A 21,228-nucleotide genomic window follows, 5' to 3' on the forward strand; every position below is an offset into this window, starting at 1 on the left:
ACTCGATCACTTTATATCGTCTTTTGGCACTCAACTTTGCCATTCTGATTTTCCTTCAATTGCATCAATCCGAACTCAAAAAAAAAATCTATCATTAATTAATGATGTTGGTTATTATTATATCATTACATATTCAATTATTATTAAGTATTAACCAATTAATAATGCTACAAAACTTGATAATATTGTTTGAATTATTTATTGATCGATGAAAATATAATATTTCGCCCTCTAGTAAAATTCGATGGAATTTAAAAATTTTCCATCGGAGAAAACAAGTGTGATGTTGGTTTATCAGTAGTTGGAATACCGACGATCGAGTGTTTTCAGACTGTTGATAAATCAGAATACTTTTTTCGAATATCGGTAATTTAAATGTTTCATGAATTATAATAAAAATACTGGATTGATTCAATTAATTTAGTATTATTTTATCAAGTATTTATGTATAGTATATCTATATTTATATTGTACAATGAGAGAAAAAAATATATTATTTGAAATAAAGCTTTTATAAATGTCTTATATAAATGGATTAATATTTAATCAAATAATTTTCATTATTCTAAAAATTTTACTTTTATAGAAATAGTTAATAATTTGTTTAATATCTTTGTTTAAAAAATTTGGTAAAATATGATTATTAATCATCTGGAAATTATTTTCTCTCTCACTGTACGCATACAGTAGTTATAATAATAATTCTATCTCGATACTTCAACATACTCACTCATATCAATAAGACTTAAATTATTATTCAATATTCCCATTCACTCGAAACTCTTTAATAAACATCGATATTACATTCACGCTTATTTTAAGTAGTTAATAATTAGTTTAAAAATTCGCAGTTCTTAAAATTCTGAACACAGCATAAAAAAATTTTTAGTTGTACCGAATTTCATGTTACATATGTGATTTTATTTTTTTTTATTAATGTTTTATTGATTTTTCGTTCATCAGTTCAATTATTATGGAGTTTATTTAATTAATCATAAAACTACATTTAATACTTCATTATTGTAAGTATTATTCATATTCAATTGGCAGTTAAATGTTTCAGTTTGTCCAGTATTACATGTACCATTTCCAGGACCATATCATCATTAACTATTTCTCGTTTAATCATTTTAATTTTTTTCAGTATGTTCAAAATTACTTTTGATTATTATTTGATCTGCGTCCTATTATTTACAGTATATAAACATTTTTTATTAATTTAAACTTTTTATTTCTCAGCATTAATTTCTTTCATTTATTTATGTAATTAAACTAAAGTTTAATTAATGAACATCGCTTTGGTTTGAATTATCCTTCAATATATCATAAATATATATCAAAAACAATATACATCATAATCATTAATATAAGTACAAAATTGTACAATATTTATTCAATTAAGATTAAGATTAAGATAAGTCTTTTGTCATTCATCTTAAATAGTTAATAAATAAATAAATTTAAGAAAATAATACCAAGAATATGATATTCAGATACAAGCCTTTTAGCCGCATGTAAATTCCTTCAAAAATTTTGACTGTTTTCTGAAAAATAGAAAAAATTATCTGAAGTATTTACGTAATATATTCGGCCTTACGATTGTCCCAGTGACTGGGTGTTGCCGGTGTCCAAGGCACTGCTACATTAAGAGTAGTAATATTAGATTTCCGCCTAAAAATCCAAGGACTTCGTGGACTTTTTGGACTCCGTGGACTTTTAGGTGGCGATTCTGCAAAAGTAACACTTCTTCGAGCAGGCCTTGGAGGTGGAGGTGGTGGTGGAGGAACCGATTTTGGAGGTGGTGGTGGTGTTGGCAATGATATTGATGGTGATGGTTCCGGTGTTTCGTCACTGGCTGTATACCAAGGGCTTATACCTGCGTATGCGTATTGCTGCGCACCTGGTCGCCCTCGGTGTTCCCAATCGCGTTCGCCGGGGCGTAATACTGCAATTATTATTCGATAATCAGTTCATCGATTAAAACAGAAGCTGTCATTTTGATTAATGATTGGAAAGAAAGTGCAATTTATATTTAAATTTTACTATGTGATATTTTATGCTTCAGACAGTAAAAATGGCTTGTTCAACTCTGACAGATTTTTTTATCTGAAGATTTATGGTTTTGAATATTATTTTATACTTGTCAAAAGTATATGGTGTACTTGTAATGTTTTTACTGTATAAAACATGTTATTATGCGTATAACTTTTTTTTTAATCCAATTATCTATAAAAGTACCAGCTTATGACTCATATGCTAATACTAAATCTAGTAAAATTGTCGATTTTTAATGTAAAAAGTATTTATGACGTGAATATTCATTCATTTCAAGATTTAAGCTGACAAAGTTCTGAAATAATTTCCAAAAATGAAAGCAATATTTATTGTTTATGCATAAACAACAAAACCAACAGCTGTAATTAAATAAAATCAATTATAACATAGCCTTAAAGCAGATAATTTTTGAATTTATTCAACAAAATTATTTATCTAGTACTTTTACATAAACTTAAGAATAAATGTTAGATGATATGTGTTAGTGCATGGTACAGATAATGACATTTTATGACAGTTTGTGATAGAATATCCTGAATGATGTTTCAATGACAAAATATTAATTCCACCTAAGCTCACCTGAAGATGCGATTAAGAGCAAAAAAGAAAAATATACAGATCCTGAAAGATTGTCGGTACATCAAAGAAAGAAGTAGAAAAAGTTTCATGCAACGACGAGCAAAACTATTCACGTGTTCACCAGCTTCATGCTTTTAATGTTTGCGTTAGCTTTTAATTTAATTTAAATTTTTACAAGGTTTTAATAGCGTCGAAATGATGAAATTACACGATAGAAACCGTAAATTAAGAAAAATGTTAATGAAAGGAGTACTTAAAAAGCAAATAATTATTCATAATTATGAAAAAATATTTACAGAAGATATAATTAATAATAGGATAATAATAAATCAATTGATTAATGAAAGCATATCGGCGTTGAAAAAAATGGGAATAAAAATAAAGGGCGAAAGTACTCACATATGGTCCCGGAAAAGGCGCATGCATCCTCCGTCTAACTCTGCAGTCCGTACCACTAGAGAAAAAATGAAAAAACGCAAAAGTAGAAAATAAACTCACTGCATAACGCCTGTTTTTCTTTTAACTATCTACAATTGTACAGAGGACAACTGATAAACAATTAATCATAAATTATAATTTAACGATAATAATAAAAATAATAATTTTCAAAACGTCATAGCGTTCAAAAATTCAGCCCTTAAATATAACGGTAACATTCGGTTTTCATAAATGATCAACAATTAGCAATCTAATCGTTTACTTGGTTTTAAAAAATGTGTTTATGTGTCTGTGTATGTATTTTATTTTATTTTCATTTAATATTCAAATGAAATTCTGTAAACAAGGCTGCTAATGGCATGCTAAGCGTGGTCTAGTTACACGTAATTATCAATAAATAAACAAATTGCTAGTACTGAATGTATTTTGTATACATGGAAATAATTTTTTTTTATCTTTTGACATTTTATGGACAATATTTGGATTATTTTATCATTATCATTCGTATTATATTAACACTGACAAAAGAAAAATTTATAAACTCAATGAATTTTTAAGAGTTCTATGTACATGCCAGTTGTTTCGTTCATTTGGCACTTAATCTCTAGCTTTTCGGTTAACGATAGCTATTAGATTGTTCAATTGATTGAAGCCAATCTGATTCGTAGCTCATTCAGTAACAATCAACGAGTGGTAGCAAAAGAGGATAGCGGGAATGAAAGAGCGAGTAAGCAATCACTTGCATTTTAGTTTGTTGGACTGAGTTTCACGGTTATGCGTCGAATGATTACATTAGTTGACAATCATTGTAAATTTTGCTCCATTACCATTGATCCATTTATTTTTATTTTTCTATACTTTTATTAGTTTTATTTTTAATCCTTGTTGCTGAGAAAAAAATTTATTTTACTGTCAAGTATATTTTCTAATTCAAAAAACATATATTATTCATTTAAGATTATTTTACATCGTAAATATATTCTTTAAACTATAATCAAATAAACAAGAAGTATTGTTTTTCTCAGCATATAGTTAATTTTCAATAACTTTTAATATTTTAAATTTTAAACATTATCGACTATCATCTCGAATATTTCCAATTTATTTTTTTTGTTTAAAGAGATGATGGAAAAGTCGTTTTACTTACCCGCCCATTGTCGAAGTCTCGGCCACCACCAATTGTCAATCGTGCTTTAGCTTTCATTGCATCTGACAATGGAATCTGAAATAATTTGTCAATTCTGAATATAAAAAAGTCAAAGATAAAAAAAAGGAACGAAAAATGAATACAATTTCATATTTGATTATACCTTTGCTCTGGTAGCTTCAGTGTGAGATTTATAACAAAATTCCAATAAAGCAACAGCAAGAGCTAGTAACAATCCTCCAATGAGAATATAAAATATTCCTGCAACGTTACTTAGTGATAATTCATTTCTTGCATCCTGTTTTTCTCTATGTTGACATTCTGCCCTATCATACCACCATTCGTTTCTCAGTTTTTCTAATGCTCCACTTTCTGTTAAAGCTAAAACTGCTAAATTTATTTTATCCCTAAAAAGATCATTATTAGTTGATGGGAAAGGCTAAAAACTTAACTAAATTCTTCATCTAGATGTGTATTAAATACCTTAAAGGGGATCCAATAGGAGTTGCTACTCCAAATCCTTTAGCATCCAAATTCCTACCAACTTTCATCGTATCACAAGGCTCTCTTGCGTTTATGTATTCATTTTTAGGACTCTCAATGAGTAATGCATATTTTCCTTTACTTTGTCTTACTTTTCGAATTCCTTCATCATAAGTATCCACAAAAACTTCTTTTTTCTTTGCATTCATGAAACTCCACATCTTACTATAGAGACTAATTTGAGACTTCTGTAAGTGAAAATTAGTAATGTTAACAATATTAAATAAAATGTTGATGAAGAAGAGTATTTTATTTACTCGAAAAAAGTCCCATGTAGATCCATGATGAAGTGTTCCATATAAAACTTCTGTCTGTGATGCAAGATCTTCCGGTGAATTTATAGGTGTCACCATTCTTTCAACTGTCAAAAATGCTGCAAGGTTGGCAGTGTACGACGAGATGATTATGAGTGTAAAAAACCACCAAACACAACCAACAATCCGCCCTGACATTGATCTGTAACAGTTCCTCCAGTTACATCCGTTACTGGATGGTTTTTTTGTTATATAATAGTTGCTTTCAATAAAAAAATATTTATAAAAAAAAACAACTATCAACAATGGCCAGAATGTTGTGTATAAAGTATGTATTTGTGTATAATGTGTGTATTCATATTTCCATTCCCGACATTAATTCATAAGTACATGAAGGATTTAATATCTAATGAGTTATAATCTTCTTTACTTTTTGAAAATTACATAACAGCTATGAATACTGTATCATATTGTTAATAGAATATTAAATGAAGAGATTTATAACTCAACTAGTTGTTGATCATTATAATAATTTTAAAATTATGATAATAAGCATTATTATTTTTATTACATATTAAAAAAATTTTAAAACAGTACTCGAGAAATTTTTACTTTTTTATGAGCTCCAATAAATTTTAATGAATTCATTTAAAATTATAAGAGAATAAGTTGTCATTTTATTAATTCTATGTACTTGAGTAAGTTGGATTAATTAAAGTTTCTTTCTCAATGTGTATATTTAACAAGTATAATAGAGTGAATTGTATAAAGAGAATATAGATTGTGTACAATGATGACATCTTCATGAATATGCTTCTGTTAAATTTGAGTTAGAAAATTACCGCGGTGAAATATCACAGCCTTGTTGCATGAAAGCTCCCAAAGAAAACCACATGCTGTTGAGAATACTAAAGTCATTGGCCATACAGGGATTGGCCGCATGAAGAGATGACTGTGGAGTATGAGGATGTTGAAGGCTTGGATCACCCCTACCAACCATTCCTGGATCTCCACCGACATTTGTCTGTATAACTCGCCACTCATACGGTGAGAACCTGACAACAAAATCAACAATTAATCCATCAAGAACTTGAGATTATATAATTTGAAGTATTAAATAAATAGAAATGCTGACTTACCTAGAAACGATGAAGAGAACAATTGAAACTCCTATGTAAGAAAATATTACGCAGACCCAGATCTCTCTACTGAGAGGATTTAAAAAGCTAAAGACTCCAGGCTTTTGTTTCACTGGTTTCTTTATCATTATGCTGATTCCGAGATACATAAAAGGTTTACTGAAGTCAATTACTCGTTCCCTTTCTGATGTAATTGTCATTGAAGCTATTGCAATGTCTGCTTCCTGCAATTTTATTCCTTTTATTTAGAAAATATTTTTACCATAAAAGACTGTGAAACATTAAATAGCTCTTTAACAAAAAAAGGTTTTATTTAAATTAATCATTCATCTTTTTCAAAAAACAATTATTATGTTTAAAAAATTGATTTAATTATAATTTGAAACATTTATTATTACTTTATTTGTTCAGTTAAAATGTACCGTAAAGTCTTTGAGCTTTTTATTTGTTAAATCTTTCACAATTTACGAGGAGAATTCATTTCAAAAAAGATTAGATGTTTTTAAAAACTTGAATATTCATAAATTATATCCTAATTGAGAAATTTTAGGTGTGAGGTGTGTATTGCTCATTAAACACAGAACTCAATGCAATCTAAAAAAAAATTAAGGTTTGACGACGAAAAGAAAGAAATGGCCTCTAGAAAAAATTTTGTTCTCTAAAGGTTCCCCGAATGTTACCCTCGTATGACATATTGGCTAAAAACTGTGAGGCATGAAAATGTGCATAACTCCTATGCAAATGATGCTATAGGGTTGATTAAGGGCTCAAATAAAAGATCTGGACAAGAGGGAAAAAGTCGATATAGTTAAGATCCCAATTGGAGCCTGATTGATGCTAAAATTGAAGAAAGTTCCCGTTTTACCCCATTTTAGGGGTGAAAAAATTAATTTTTTTAAAGTTTGACCAGATTCCGCATTTCCACGCATCAAGACGAAGAGAATGAGTGGTCAATCATCAAAATCGGACAACTTTGATTTTTCGACCCCAAAAAATGGCAAGTGGTACCCCTTTCCATTTTTTTTGGCCAAAAAATAAAAGTACTCCGATTTTCGAGTTTGACCACTCATTCCCTTCGTCTTAATGCGTAGAAATGCGGAATCGGGGCACCGGTCGAGAAAATTCACTTTAACACCCTCAAAAAGGGGTAAAACTGGATACACATTAAAAACCATCATCCCCTTGACTTTAAACCCCTATAACTCATGAACAGACGGTCTAACAATTGTTTTTACGGACGTTTTAGAAACTTAAGAATCTGAGCTAAATATACACATCACAACACGTCTCTGAAATCATCGTTTGATAATTTTTTCACAAGTTATAAAGATCCAAAGTCAAAAAGTAGATGGTTTTTTGTCTCCTACTCGACTTTGGACCACTATTACTCTCACAAAATGCATCTAATAATGATTTCAGAGACGTGTTTAAAAACTTCAGGATCTAAGCTTAACATACATATCCATATAAAGCTCTAAAAAAATTTATTTCACCGTTAAAATGGCCAAAATAGTTGGCAACTTCCCAAAAAAATGCGATTTTTTTATATTTTAGCGATTTTAAGGGCGAAGGAAATTTTTTAAACATTTTTTATGAATATGTATATTTAGCTCAGATTCTTAAGTTTCTAAAACGTCCGTAAAAACAATTGTTAGACCGTCTGTTCATGAGTTATAGGGGTTTAAAGTCAAGGGGATGATGGTTTTTAATGTGTATCCAGTTTTACCCCTTTTTGAGGGTGTTAAAGTGAATTTTCTCGACCGGTGCCCCGATTCCGCATTTCTACGCATTAAGACGAAGGGAATGAGTGGTCAAACTCGAAAATCGGAGTACTTTTATTTTTTGGCCAAAAAAAATGGAAAGGGGTACCACTTGCCATTTTTTGGGGTCGAAAAATCAAAGTTGTCCGATTTTGATGATTGACCACTCATTCTCTTCGTCTTGATGCGTGGAAATGCGGAATCTGGTCAAACTTTAAAAAAATTAATTTTTTCACCCCTAAAATGGGGTAAAACGGGAACTTTCTTCAATTTTAGCATCAATCAGGCTCCAATTGGGATCTTAACTATATCGACTTTTTCCCTCTTGTCCAGATCTTTTATTTGAGCCCTTAATCAACCCTATAGCATCATTTGCATAGGAGTTATGCACATTTTCATGCCTCACAGTTTTTAGCCAATATATCATTATTTCATTAAGTAAAAATTTCAAGAAAAAAAAAAATTTTGTTCCCCATATGTACCCCATAGTCTATAAGGGTAACGTGAGGGAACTTCGCTACTGGGGAACCTTCTGAGAACGAAATTATACGGGGAGTGCGAGAATATTAATGGTTTTACTAGACTTATTCATGTATATATATATTTCTACTCTCGGTATACATCACTTGCAATTGTAATATTGAAAATAGGAAGATCTAGATAATAGATGTGATCGGATACTAGTCACATTCTTGAAAGGACTTTTCGTTCATTCTCGAAATAATTTTAGAACCCTTTACTATTCTACTGAAAGTGTATGTGCTTTGATAGTAATATTATTTGGGGATTCTAGTGTAGTTCAATGAAATTACTCGGAAATACGTTGGACGATGACTGCGTATCGTATAAGCTTCTACGAATATTAATACCACCCTTCAAAATTTAATTAAAGTTCGGTTTGGCTCAATTTATACCTTATCTGTAGAGTGATGTGGTTTTCATTATTAATAGAATATTCCAAGTTTGTTTATTCATTGCAGATCATTTGAGAAAATATCAACACTCGAACTTTATCAACATGCATTTAATAGCAGAGCTCTAGATGATCACTTCATAAAGATAATCATTTTTATTTATCATGAATAATTTTAAATCATTTTGTTCAGTATTTTTCCTCTATTTTTTTTCTAAATCTGTCTATAAGTTGGGGTTGGTTACAGCCCAAGAGTATTCGATTTATTGTATCAGTGAACAGTCGATATAAGTGTTGCAGCATCACGTAAACAGTTATGGCCAGTTTACGTGTGTGATGCTACGTCGTAAAAATTTATTAAAACATAAAACCTAATTATTTTGATTTGTAATGAAATTCATATTGTATTTCTTGATACTTTTTTATTTATGACTCAATTAAATGAATTAATACTTCTCTTATAACAATCAATAATTAATCTCCCTTATTTTCAAGTGTAAGTACTAATTCAAGTGTCTAATTACATCTATGTCAGTTCAATTATTCTCATATAATGGTGGTAATAATTAAGTGTTGTAAAGTGTACAAGTTTTTTCTAATTTAAAAAATGTTCATTCTGTCACCTACAAATTATGATTCAATTTTCTCGCTATTAGGGATATGAAAAGTAACAAAACCTTTTAAGTACTCATTTAATAAATGATAGACCCTATTAAATCATTTATTTAATGTTCGTACCTTTCTTATGAGCTCTCCTACCATTCCATCCCAGCCACCTGGTACATCAGGGTTCTCTGAACCGTATTTACCATCACTCACTATTTTTAGTTCATCTGAAATGCACATAATTTTCAATGTTCATTTCATTATATTCTCTCTACAATTTTCTTTTTCTTTATGATAGAAATTTTTTTAATCCAAACATAAGTATCTTAAGAATAATTTACATTTTATTCCAAGCTGTTCTGCAATCAAATCCGCCAAATCCTTACAATACCCTTCGAATCTGTCATTTCCAACTAGTACTTTCCCAGGTTCTTGTTTTTTTAGCATAATGTATGGTTCCTCCTATTAACAATCAATAAAAAATTTTTTGATCATTTATTCAATAACTTATTATTTATTTAGTTAATTGAATCACTTACCACTATTGTTGTTACAATGTAAGTCTTATTTTTTTCTATTTCCTGAGATGGTAGTCGTATATATTTAGCAGCAATTGGTTGAAAACCTGCTTCATCTGTCCATTCAGCAACCTAATTTCAATTCATCATAGATGAGTGACTTAATTAGAAGCAAATATTGATATAATATATTTTTGCATGACTTACCTTCACCATTGCACTATTCACTGTCATTTCAACGACATGAAGAGTATAATTATATCTTCTACTGTCATTATTAAATCGAATTTGTCCCGTCAACCCTTCAATCTCAGCCTGTAAATAAATAAATAGAAAGATTTTGGAGTTATATATTGTTCTTTTTTTATCTTGTTAAGAAGATGACCTATGTCGTTTTTTATTCTTAAAACTAATATGACCGACTGTGAGAAGTTAAGGAGGTTCAACTATGCTAGTAATTGAAAGTAAAAATAATAATTTCTTTAATTAATTGATTATAATGAGACTATTTTTGTATTTTTGTAACAACTTTGTTATAAAAAAAGCTTTGCATTTTGATATAAAAGTACGAATAAAAAATTCTAAAGTCGTAGGTAAAAAGAATAAATCTTGATCCCTCTAGTTAAAAGAAAAAACAGAAGAATTCCAGTATCTGTTTTCCAGAAGAGATGCCAATTACTGTCAGTTACAGACAAAATGTGAATGTCTGCTCTCTGAAACATCACTTCACCCTAGAAAATTGTTAAAAAAATTCTCTCTAACTTCTTGAAATTTTTTATTAGTAAAAAAATTTATGTTCTATAGACAATATAATTTTAAAGCCACGAGTATAAGTAATAGACTAAAAGTTTTTTTTTTTAAATATAATGTCAAAGGGTTATAATTTATAAAAGCAATAAAAATTCAATTTCATATTTTCTAGTTTTTTGTCTTTTTTCTAGTGTTTTATTATGAAATTAACGATTGGAGAGTATCCGCAAGTAGACCACTATCGATATTCGATGGTGTAGTAGTAAAGGAAGGGTCAGTGGTCATAGTCGATATTGGTCAGACAGTATAGCAGAGCTGTAGAAACGACACGTGCTGGATAAGACACAACCAATGGGCACATCTGGTGCACAACGATAATGTCTCGAGTACCCTGTTCGGAGTTCGTTATTTCCGGAATCTAATAACTTCTCACCAGCTAAATTACTTCTAGTCCGGACATGTGACAACTTCACTTATTTTCGATTGAGGTTGTGAGTTTTTTTTCTTTTTAACGAACAATAATAAAATATTATTGGTAATCCTGGAATAAGATACTTATAAATAACATTATGATGTTCAATTTCTATTAATAGAGAAAAAAAATCTCAAGCTTATAACGTGAATTATAAATGATGTTATAAAAAGTAACAGTGTTGATTGAAATATAATATTAAGAAGAACTGAATAATTCTGCTTCTTACCTTTCTTAAGAACTTCGATATTTTATCACCATGCTCCCAATGTGTGTCCCAGCCGTTAGTAGCATAGCAATCCAAAGTTCTAGAGACATTCGTAGGCTGATTATTACTCTGGATTCCAGGTCGTTTAGGATTGCTGCGATCGATTTTTTTCTTCAAAAATTTATTGAATGCTTCGACTAATACCAATACTGCATCATACATCAATGCTGCTTGAGCCTGGAAATTTCAAGACTTGATGAAATATTTCTGAAAACTTGGAAGAGTTGAAAAGACTCTTTCAGAGGATTTTTTCATTCTAACAACCGATCACTGTTGGAAGAAATAAGTAGTTCGATATTTTGATACATATTTTCAAATATTTCTTGTCAGTTATTCAAATAAACAAATCATATAGACTCAATTTTATTCAACCCTTTATTCTATGAATATAAATATATTTTTTCCACCAAATAATGATGGTCGATGAAGCTACTTAGCATATACACACAATTGTTTAAATAATTTGAGTAGTTCCTCTGACAGAGTAATTCCAAGTGCATTTTGATGAACTTTGAATAATGGATTGTACATACGGAAATTGAGTCACGACCAGCACCAGGTAGGGTCATAGGATCGAGACGACGCCAACTATCAAGGAACTCTTTGACTGGTCGACGACTTGCATCAACGATACGGAAACCAGTGATGTTAATAGCTCCATATTCGATTACTTCACTTTCCCATCGGTCGTCCATTATCTAATTGAACAAGAACACTATTACAGAACGGAAATATCCGAAAAGCAATGTTAATTTAATAACTTGATATTAAATGAAAAGTGATGTTTGAACTTTAATAAAAAAAAAACTTGTCATTTTGATATTTGTTGAATATTAATAGTTTGGAAAATGGACTATTATAAATTTATAATTGTAATTAATTCGTTATTGTGATTGTTATTTATTTCAATCGAATGGAAAGGTCGAAAATTACGTGAAATCTCTATCAATGTAGCTCCTCTTAACCCAGGTTTTGATGATCCTTTAGTGCACACCGATGGGTATGTTTGTGCAATTCAGAATTAATCTATTCAAGTACTTGACGCTGTACTCGACGCATTAAATGGTTTCTATGTCTATCCAATAACTAGTGTTGGTTTATAGGCACTATGTAATATTATTAAGAGGTCATCAACTTTTTTAACCCAACTAAGTAAAATTATAATTTGGTATGTATTTTTTCTTTTTTTTATGATTAATTGAACTGCACTCTTCATTTTAGTCTAGTTTAGAGAAAACAAAACTCAAAGAATCAAGATACCAATCAATAAAGTATTTTTATTGGTTTTTTGAATGTTGTTTATCTGCCTCAATAATTTAATTTTATTTTTCACACCAATCCATGCATATTCACTTTCATCACATCCTATAGCCAGCAATAAAAAATTATTTTCAGTTTCTATGAATAATTCAAGAGATTCACTTTCACAGTCTTTTACTATTTTTAATCCATAGATTTCTATGAAAATAGAAAAAGAATCATGTGAATGATACAGAATTGAATTTTATTTATTTTGTTATTTTTTTTTTTTTTTCATTTTATTTATAATGGAATACAAAAAATAATAAAAATTACATGGAATTAACGTGAAATTGATGGAATTTTTTTCTCTCCTACTGCATGGAAAATCCATTTTCTCGAGCGTGTATTTCACCCCTAAAAACCACGAGATAAAACTCCACTCATACTTTCTTGTTTGCCAGACTAATAAAGTTTCACGTAATCACACTCGCTTCTGTTCGGAAATAGAATTAAACCAGGGATTCGTCCCTCTCTCAAAGATTCAATCGCAATAATCTCATTAACGTTGATTTTTACAAAATAATAAAAGTCAATCAAATTTTTCATAAGAATAAGATCAACAACATTTGACAATAATTTTAAGAAATGTTATTATAAATATTTGAATGTACAGTAAATGACAATTTTTAATAACTCTATACAATCACTATCACTGAAAAGGTTTCATAAAAGAACATTTTAGTGAGCATTTAATTAAATTTCAACGACAGACAAAATAATTTAATTTATTATATTAAACAATATCAAAGATGGTACGTAAATGAGAATATAAAAAATTTAATTAATAATGTCATGTCAAAGAGTAAAAATTTGATAAACTCATATAACATACCAAGCCACTTAGAAGGTAATGATAAGTCCTTCTTCCAAGAGTAATATCTCTTACATGGCTGACTACAATGTCCTTGGCCATATCAGTAGGGCAGTCGAGCACAATATATTTATAACTCCACCTTGAAAATTAAAATAAGTCATTGTTTATTAAAAGTCCTTGATAATTAATTACCCATCATTAAACGATACTTATTTAAGTATCCATCAATAATCTATTAATTAACCTTTGTATTTTTCAGTAGAAACATTGGAGGATTGATTAATTCAGTTATCAAATTCTAATACATTGAATAAATTCCCTTGTAACAATAGGCTTTTTACCGCAAAGTGATTATATTTCAGTCTAGACCACTCTAAAATATTCCTCTTATCATCAGTATGTCGATGTAAATTACAGGAAATGAGTTAAAGTATTTGTATCAACACAGTGTAGCTACAAACAATTCCAGTGGTGATTAGCACTGGACAAATGAACCAACCATGCACTACTACTCTACGTTAATCTATTTGATCTACTTGTGTCGATTAAGAGTAACGCTTCTGCAAATTGATTCGCGATAATACTGATAATTATCTGATCGCCTCATCTATCATCTATTTCTCCTCTATTATACGTTAATGCTAAATCATGCATCATCAGTTAATTAAATGAAATAACTACTTAAAAATTATCTAATCTGTTATTGAGTTTTTGTTGTTTTCAGGAATGAAAATGACTTTAATTAATAAATAGCTGTTATGAAGCTTTATGGAGTATTGGCATGGTAAATATTTATTGATGACGATAATTAGTTTGTTAAAGAATCGTGTTAAAGATAATCTTTGTTAATGAAAAAAATAGTTTAATTATTGCAATAAATTTCTCTTGACTCAATATATGGTCAATGTATAGTTGGTAAAGTTACGGCCTTGTAACAAATAATTAGTCATTCCGGTATAGCATGAGAGGTACATAACTGATCAGTTTGATGAAGTAAACTTTGATTTTCGATGGCGACAGAACCGAAATACCAAAGTATCTAAATAGGATCCATAGTAGAGTTGATCACTGATGAAGTTTATAATCAAACTTTTGATAATTTCTTTACTATATAAAATAACTATTTCAGAAAAATAAAAATAAAATTGGGAAAGGAAGGGTAAAGTGGAACCCAAGAAGCCAACTAAAACACCTAAGAAAATTTACTAATTGATTAAAATGAGTTTAAAAACTGTTATTGCATTTTTTTCTTATCAGTTTTTCAACTGATTAATGCATCAACAATTATTATCATTAATTGATATTTGAATTAATTTATTGATTGACGTTTTTTCTTCGAGTTACACTTTATCTCACGTTCCTGTATAGAAATAAACACAATTGTTGGAAATATTTAATGTATAAAATATAGGACTGCAATGTTTCTAGAGAATAAGTTTTTGTTTGAAATTTCGAGTGGACAGTCGAGTCTTTCTGAGCTTGTAGAAATTAAATAGGAGATTCACTAGTGACTTTGGTTACATGGTAAATATTCTACGTTGAGAAACATATTACCTCTGTGACTATGAAATATTAATTTTCTCTCTTCTCTGTCTATTTTACCCATATCACTCTTTATCATGCATAAAACCAATATTTAATAAACAACCCTCTAGCGATTTAAAGCTTTAATTATAAATGAACGACAATTCTAAAATTTATACTTATTTAGATCTCCATATGTGGTTTACATATTTAATGAGATTGAATTAAAAATTTTAATTATTCTTGAATTATCTTGTTTTTTAATGCATTTATTTTTGAATCAAAACTAAGAATTTAATAATGAAAATTCTGTTCCTCGAGACTGAAATAATTGCTTCATTGAGGTTGGAGAATTGAAATAGACAATTAATTATCAGAGTCAAGGATATTAAATACTTAATAGAACCCCAAAATGGATACTTGATCTGTAACCTAGAGAAATATGCAACACTTAAGTATATTCTAAGCAGATGTTACCAGTATGTGAAATTCCAAGTCACATTCTTGGACCAGCCAACCTTTTCAAATATGATAATGAATAGTAATAAGCAACAAGCTGCAAACTACTATTTCATCATAAATTACAGGTTACTTCAAGACTTAATAATTCCCAAATTAGGAAACTCGATTTCCAACTTATAGAACCGGGATCAATAGCCGTCTTAGTTTAGTTTAACATTCTTAAGAAGCTATTAACGTTGAGCTAATGTCTAAGTGTAATCTACCACAACATAGGACATAAGATGAAAGTAAATTTTGATTGATTTTTGAATTTTTAATTCGTTCACTGCTGAATGATAAACGAACTGGATATTTTATTGATGTTGAACTCATCAAACATTGTCCTTGAGTAACATTGCATCAAACTGTTCCTGCATTCCAAGCATGTAGCGTTAGATACAATTAGTGGAATGACTTAGTCTCAATTTCCTTTATGTGTACTCAACTTCTCTTTGGTCTCTTGTTCCTTGGTTATGCTTTCTGACTATTGTAGAAATTGCAGCGAACCCATGACCGATGTTGTGGCAATTCTTGTGGCTCAAACTCAGTTCACTTCCCTCTGACATTTGTACCTGTCTTCCTCCACGTCTTTACCATCTCAAGTCACATTCAAGCTAGTTAATTAGCTTCTATTCCATGTCTTTCGTTAATCACTATTTAATTGTTATCCAGAATTACTTCATATGTTTGTGGTTTACGTTTCCTGATGTTCAACCTAATTATTTCTGAAGATTACATTTATTACTCACCTATTTAAATCCTCCAAATTTCGTAAAAAGTCAATTGCATCTGAGATATTTTGTATTCTTTTCACTGTCTCCACTTGAAAGGACTGATTTCCTGGACGTAATCCTTGATAAATTTGCTGAAGTCTCAATAATCCTGGAAAAAAATATAACTTTCATTATTATGCAAGAAAATCAGTATTTCATTATTTTTTTATTTTGTTGTTCAAGTATTGTAATGAAAATTTTATAAAGTAATTTCATTACGTGGAATAATTGTCAATGAGACACTTGAAAGAAGTTTTTTTTTTCTTTTCTGTAGAAACTGGTGTATTTGAAGATAATTGAAAAATGTAGTTATTTACAATTTACAGCAAAGTTTTAATTAGTTACGCTTGGAAAACAATCTCCGGTAATTTTTTGTCTTTTTTCCGTATTCAAATGTAATACGGCATTCTTGTATGTATCTATAGATTTTCATTCTTGCACAAAGTCCTTGTTAAAATAGTATTAACTCATCAGATACTTGAATGACAGAAGAAAATTCAAGAGAACAAAAATCCAAGTTAACTTTGAGCTTTACCAACCGAATCAAATGTCAAAAGAACGTTAACAGAGTATTCATTTGTGTCTGTCAAATGAATTTCTCTACTTCTTGCGAACGTTGTCTAATTATTTCCTTTTTGTTTCTAAAAAACCATAGACATAAATACATCTAGTAGTAACAGAAGAAATTTACTGTGGAATTAAGAATGAAAATAAGACACTTTTTTTTTGTAAATAAAGACGATCATTTCATCGATATGTCTGACTAAAATAAAGCATATTAACTTGAAGTTTTTTATTTCGATAAATAAATTCCATTTAAATAATGATTACTATGAGAATTCACTTGTAATGAAATGCATGCATACCCGTATGAAAAAATTTAGGTCCCCAACGGTTCCCCGACGTTCCTCTCGTGGGACTATGGGGTACATATGGAAAACAAAATTTTTTTTTCTTTAAATTTTTACTTAATGAAATAATGATATATTGGCGAGAAACTGTAAGACATGAGAATGGGCATGACTTCTATGCTAATAATGCTATGAGGTTGATTGAGGGCTCAAATGAAAGATCTGGACAAGAGGGAAAAAGTGGATATAGTTAAGATCCCAATTGGAGCCTGATTGATGCTAAAATTGAAGAAAGTTCCCGTTTTACCCCATTTTAGGGGTGAAAAAATTAATTTTTTTAAAGTTTGACCAGATTCCGCATTTCCACGCATCATGACGAAGAGAATGAGTGGTCAATCATCAAAATCGGACAACTTTGATTTTTCGACCCCAAAAAATGGCAAGTGGTACCCCTTTCCATTTTTTTTGGCCCAAAAATAAAAGTACTCCGATTTTCGAGTTTGACCACTCATTCTCTTTCTCTCGATGCGTAGAAATGCGGAATCGGGGCACCGGTCGAGAAAATTCACTTTAACACCCTCAAAATGGGGTAAAACTGGATACACATTAAAAATTATCATCCCCTTGACTTAAAACCCCTATAACTCATGAACAGACGGTCCAACAATCGTTTTTACGGACGTTTTAGAAACTTAAGAATCTGAGCTGAATATCCATATTCATAAAAAATGTTTAAAAAATTTCCTTCGCCTTTAAAATAGCTAAAATATAAAAAAAATCGCATTTTTTTGGGAAGTTGCCAACTATTTAAGCCATTTTAACGGTGAAATAAATTTTTTTAGAGCTTTACATGGATATGTATGTTTAGCTTAGATTCTGGAGTTTTTAAAAACCTCTTGAAAATCATTATTAGATGCATTTTGTGAGAGTAATAGTAGTCCAGTCAAAGTCACTACGTTTGACTATAAAGATCAAACGATCAGAGGGTAAAAACTCAGATCTAGCTACGTGTTTTTTTGTCTTTTACTGGACTTTGGACTACTATTACTCTCACAAAATGCATCTAATAATGATTTCAGAGAGGTGTTTAAAAACTTCAGAATCTAAGCTAAACATACATATCCATGTAAAGCTCTAAAAGAAAATTTATTTCACCGTTAAAATGGCTAAATAGTTGGCAACTTCCCAAAAAAATGCGATTTTTTTTATATTTTAGCTATTTTAAAGGCGAAGGAAATTTTTTAAACATTTTTTATGAATATGGATATTCAGCTCAGATTCTTAAGTTTCTAAAACGTCCGTAAAAACGATTGTTGGACCGTCTGTTCATGAGTTATAGGGGTTTTAAGTCAAGGGGATGATAATTTTTAATGTGTATCCAGTTTTACCCCATTTTGAGGGTGTTAAAGTGAATTTTCTCGACCGGTGCCCCGATTCCGCATTTCTACGCATCGAGAGAAAGAGAATGAGTGGTCAAACTCGAAAATCGGAGTACTTTTATTTTTTGGGCCAAAAAAAATGGAAAGGGGTACCACTTGCCATTTTTTGGGGTCGAAAAATCAAAGTTGTCCGATTTTGATGATTGACCACTCATTCTCTTCGTCTTGATGCGTGGAAATGCGGAATCTGGTCAAACTTTAAAAAAATTAATTTTTTCACCCCTAAAATGGGGTAAAACGGGAACTTTCTTCAATTTTAGCATCAATCAGGCTCCAATTGGGATCTTAACTATATCCACTTTTTCCCTCTTGTCCAGATCTTTCATTTGAGCCCTCAATCAACCTCATAGCATTATTAGAATAAAAATTATGCCCATTCTCATGTCTTGCAGTTTCTCAAACTGTACAGAACTTCTCTACCGGAGAACCGTTGGGGACCTAAATTTGTTCATATGGGTATTTATAAAAATATACTTGCTCCGTCAACAATTAAAGCAAGTTAATTTTTATTTGACATAGTTTGATATCTATATGATGAATTAACTCACAGCTTTCTACTTAAAACAGAAACGTAATCAATCTAATTAATGACAGTAAAAATGTAAGATGTGAATTTTTTTTTCTATGAAAATCTTCCACATATGTCGCATGCAACAATTTTTTTGTTTATTTCATGTGTCTACTGCCCAAGGGCAGTTTTTTCTACGCCGTAAAGTGATACTGATGGCCAGATTAACGAGTTCAGAGTTCCGCTTGCATAGACATTACATAATAGTCACCAACATAGAACAAAGAGCCAGTTTCGCTTCCACTCTTTTACGCATGTTTCGGATGATTGCCGCTGGGTTTTTTTTGCATACTAACTTTGATATAAAAGTTCATATAATTTTGAGTCAATCCTACTCGAAAAAATTCGATCAAAAATTTGTTATATTGAGTTTCCTGAACAGTAACAGACTATTGTGAAAATTTGATTTAAATTTTATGATGAAAACTTTCAAACATGCTATTAAAACACGTCCAGAGAAAATTTATTATAAATCTATTAGCACATGAAGTTAATTAAAAACTTTTTGAAATTTCGTTCATGCATAGTTCGTATATATTTATTAATTCTTTCCATTATTGTAACAAAAAAAAGTTTGCGAAGAATTCAGTAAATTATGATTACAAATATACATACATCTATTCAGAATGGTTAAAAAACGTGAGATAAATTCTTTCAAAGTAGAGCGAATTAAAAAACTAAAGGTAGAATTTTTTTAAAATTCAAAAATGAGAAAAAATTAGTTTGGATGATTAAAAAAAAATGTAGAAGATAAATATTGAAATTAATGAAAGTGGAGTATATCTTAATAGACTCTAAAAGGAAGTGTAATAATTTTTAATTTAAAAATCTATATCAAAAGAATGTCTTCTTTGATAATTTAAAATTATCTAGAAAGAGGTCGATTTTTATCTTTTTGTTTAAAACTTTTTCGCCGTAGTTATCAACCCAGCTACACTCTTTAAGAAGAATCTTCTCTTCTCTATGTCTCCTAGCATAGGAATTTTATCGGTATCGGAAGTCCCCACGGGAGCCTAGGAAAATATTTTAAAATCCGGAACGAAGTTCGTCGGAAAATCCGTGGCGTTGGCCGATGAGAGTTACCTTTATCCCTAGGGATTGCCGTGAGGCGTCGCCTTCATTATCGCGACTCTTTTCCTTCTATTCATATTATTTTTTTATACTTCTTCTCATTGAAGAAGATGCACTTCGATATTAATTTTCCAATTAGCGATTATTAAAAGAATTGTTTTTTTCCGGAGATCAAAAACAAAAAGGAATTTTTGATGCATTATTAAATGGAGAAAAATTATTAAAATTCATTTATTATGGTATTGTAATTTTTTAAAGTGGATTTGGCAATTTCTAGATTGAAAAACGTGAAACAGAATGATTAAAGATGTATTAGTTTTAACTGAAAATAAATTTTAGTTCAACATGAAATATTAAAAAACAATTTATAAATTGCTTTGAAATGAATTCATTGTTAATTTCCATTAAAATCTAACACTGTCTTGAAATATATTTTAATAAACTTGAGTGCATCAGCATAAAACTCTTTATCAGTATAATGTGAAACAGAATTATTATAAAATAATACGACATTTCCAAAGATTTCATTATCGATTTTATCAAGTAATTTAATTTGCTGTAAATTATTCGCGAGTATATCTCGAAGTGTAAGACACACTAGTTCAGCTCAAGACAAGGATCGAATCTAAATGTGTCCCTTGCATGTCAACCAAGTTCTCTATGTACTTTGAATAGTACAAAATACATCAGTACAAAATGATAGTCAGCAAAGACTTTTGGTATGTCAAGACGACAAATATAAGGAAATCTGTCTAGTGTGGTGCACACAAGAGTTTATAGTCCTTCGCACTTTAGTGTAGAAGCTGCTTGTGGTTTCTCTTAGATCTATGCCTAGAGTTCCTTAGAGAATCAGTGCTGAGACAAGGAGAATAACTCTTCGAGAATCTCAGCATTAAAGTACAAGTAATTGCACCCTTGAGACAAAAGTAATGTTTTGAAATTT

The 21,228-nt window shown here is 30.1% G+C and overlaps 1 protein-coding gene across 3 annotated transcripts in view; it reads right to left on the reverse strand.

Moving 5' to 3' along the window:
* Positions 1-657: 657 nt before the first annotated feature.
* LOC118066696 (glutamate receptor 1-like) overlaps positions 658-21,228 on the reverse strand; it is a 141,460-nt gene continuing 120,889 nt past the window's right edge. Inside the window, exons 5-20 of one of the 3 annotated variants that reach the window (XM_035082932.1) lie at positions 16,333-16,465; positions 13,577-13,697; positions 11,976-12,140; positions 11,404-11,619; positions 10,160-10,267; positions 9,974-10,084; positions 9,776-9,896; positions 9,567-9,661; positions 6,156-6,379; positions 5,859-6,071; positions 5,020-5,248; positions 4,703-4,950; positions 4,383-4,626; positions 4,220-4,294; positions 3,034-3,088; positions 658-1,945 (exon numbers count right to left, since the gene is read on the reverse strand). In XM_035082932.1, the coding sequence (XP_034938823.1) occupies positions 3,068-3,088; positions 4,220-4,294; positions 4,383-4,626; positions 4,703-4,950; positions 5,020-5,248; positions 5,859-6,071; positions 6,156-6,379; positions 9,567-9,661; positions 9,776-9,896; positions 9,974-10,084; positions 10,160-10,267; positions 11,404-11,619; positions 11,976-12,140; positions 13,577-13,697; positions 16,333-16,465 (2,324 nt within the window). In that variant the 3' untranslated portion in view covers positions 658-1,945; positions 3,034-3,067. The remainder of the gene's footprint in view (positions 1,946-3,033; positions 3,089-4,219; positions 4,295-4,382; positions 4,627-4,702; positions 4,951-5,019; positions 5,249-5,858; positions 6,072-6,155; positions 6,380-9,566; positions 9,662-9,775; positions 9,897-9,973; positions 10,085-10,159; positions 10,268-11,403; positions 11,620-11,975; positions 12,141-13,576; positions 13,698-16,332; positions 16,466-21,228) is intronic. The other 2 variants (XM_035082931.1, XM_035082930.1) reach the window with 2 other exon arrangements.

This window comes from Chelonus insularis, unplaced genomic scaffold, assembly GCF_013357705.1.
Source record: "Chelonus insularis isolate UGA/USDA-ARS -01 unplaced genomic scaffold, ASM1335770v1 contig_352_pilon, whole genome shotgun sequence".
In the NCBI taxonomy this organism is placed as follows: domain Eukaryota; kingdom Metazoa; phylum Arthropoda; class Insecta; order Hymenoptera; family Braconidae; genus Chelonus; species Chelonus insularis.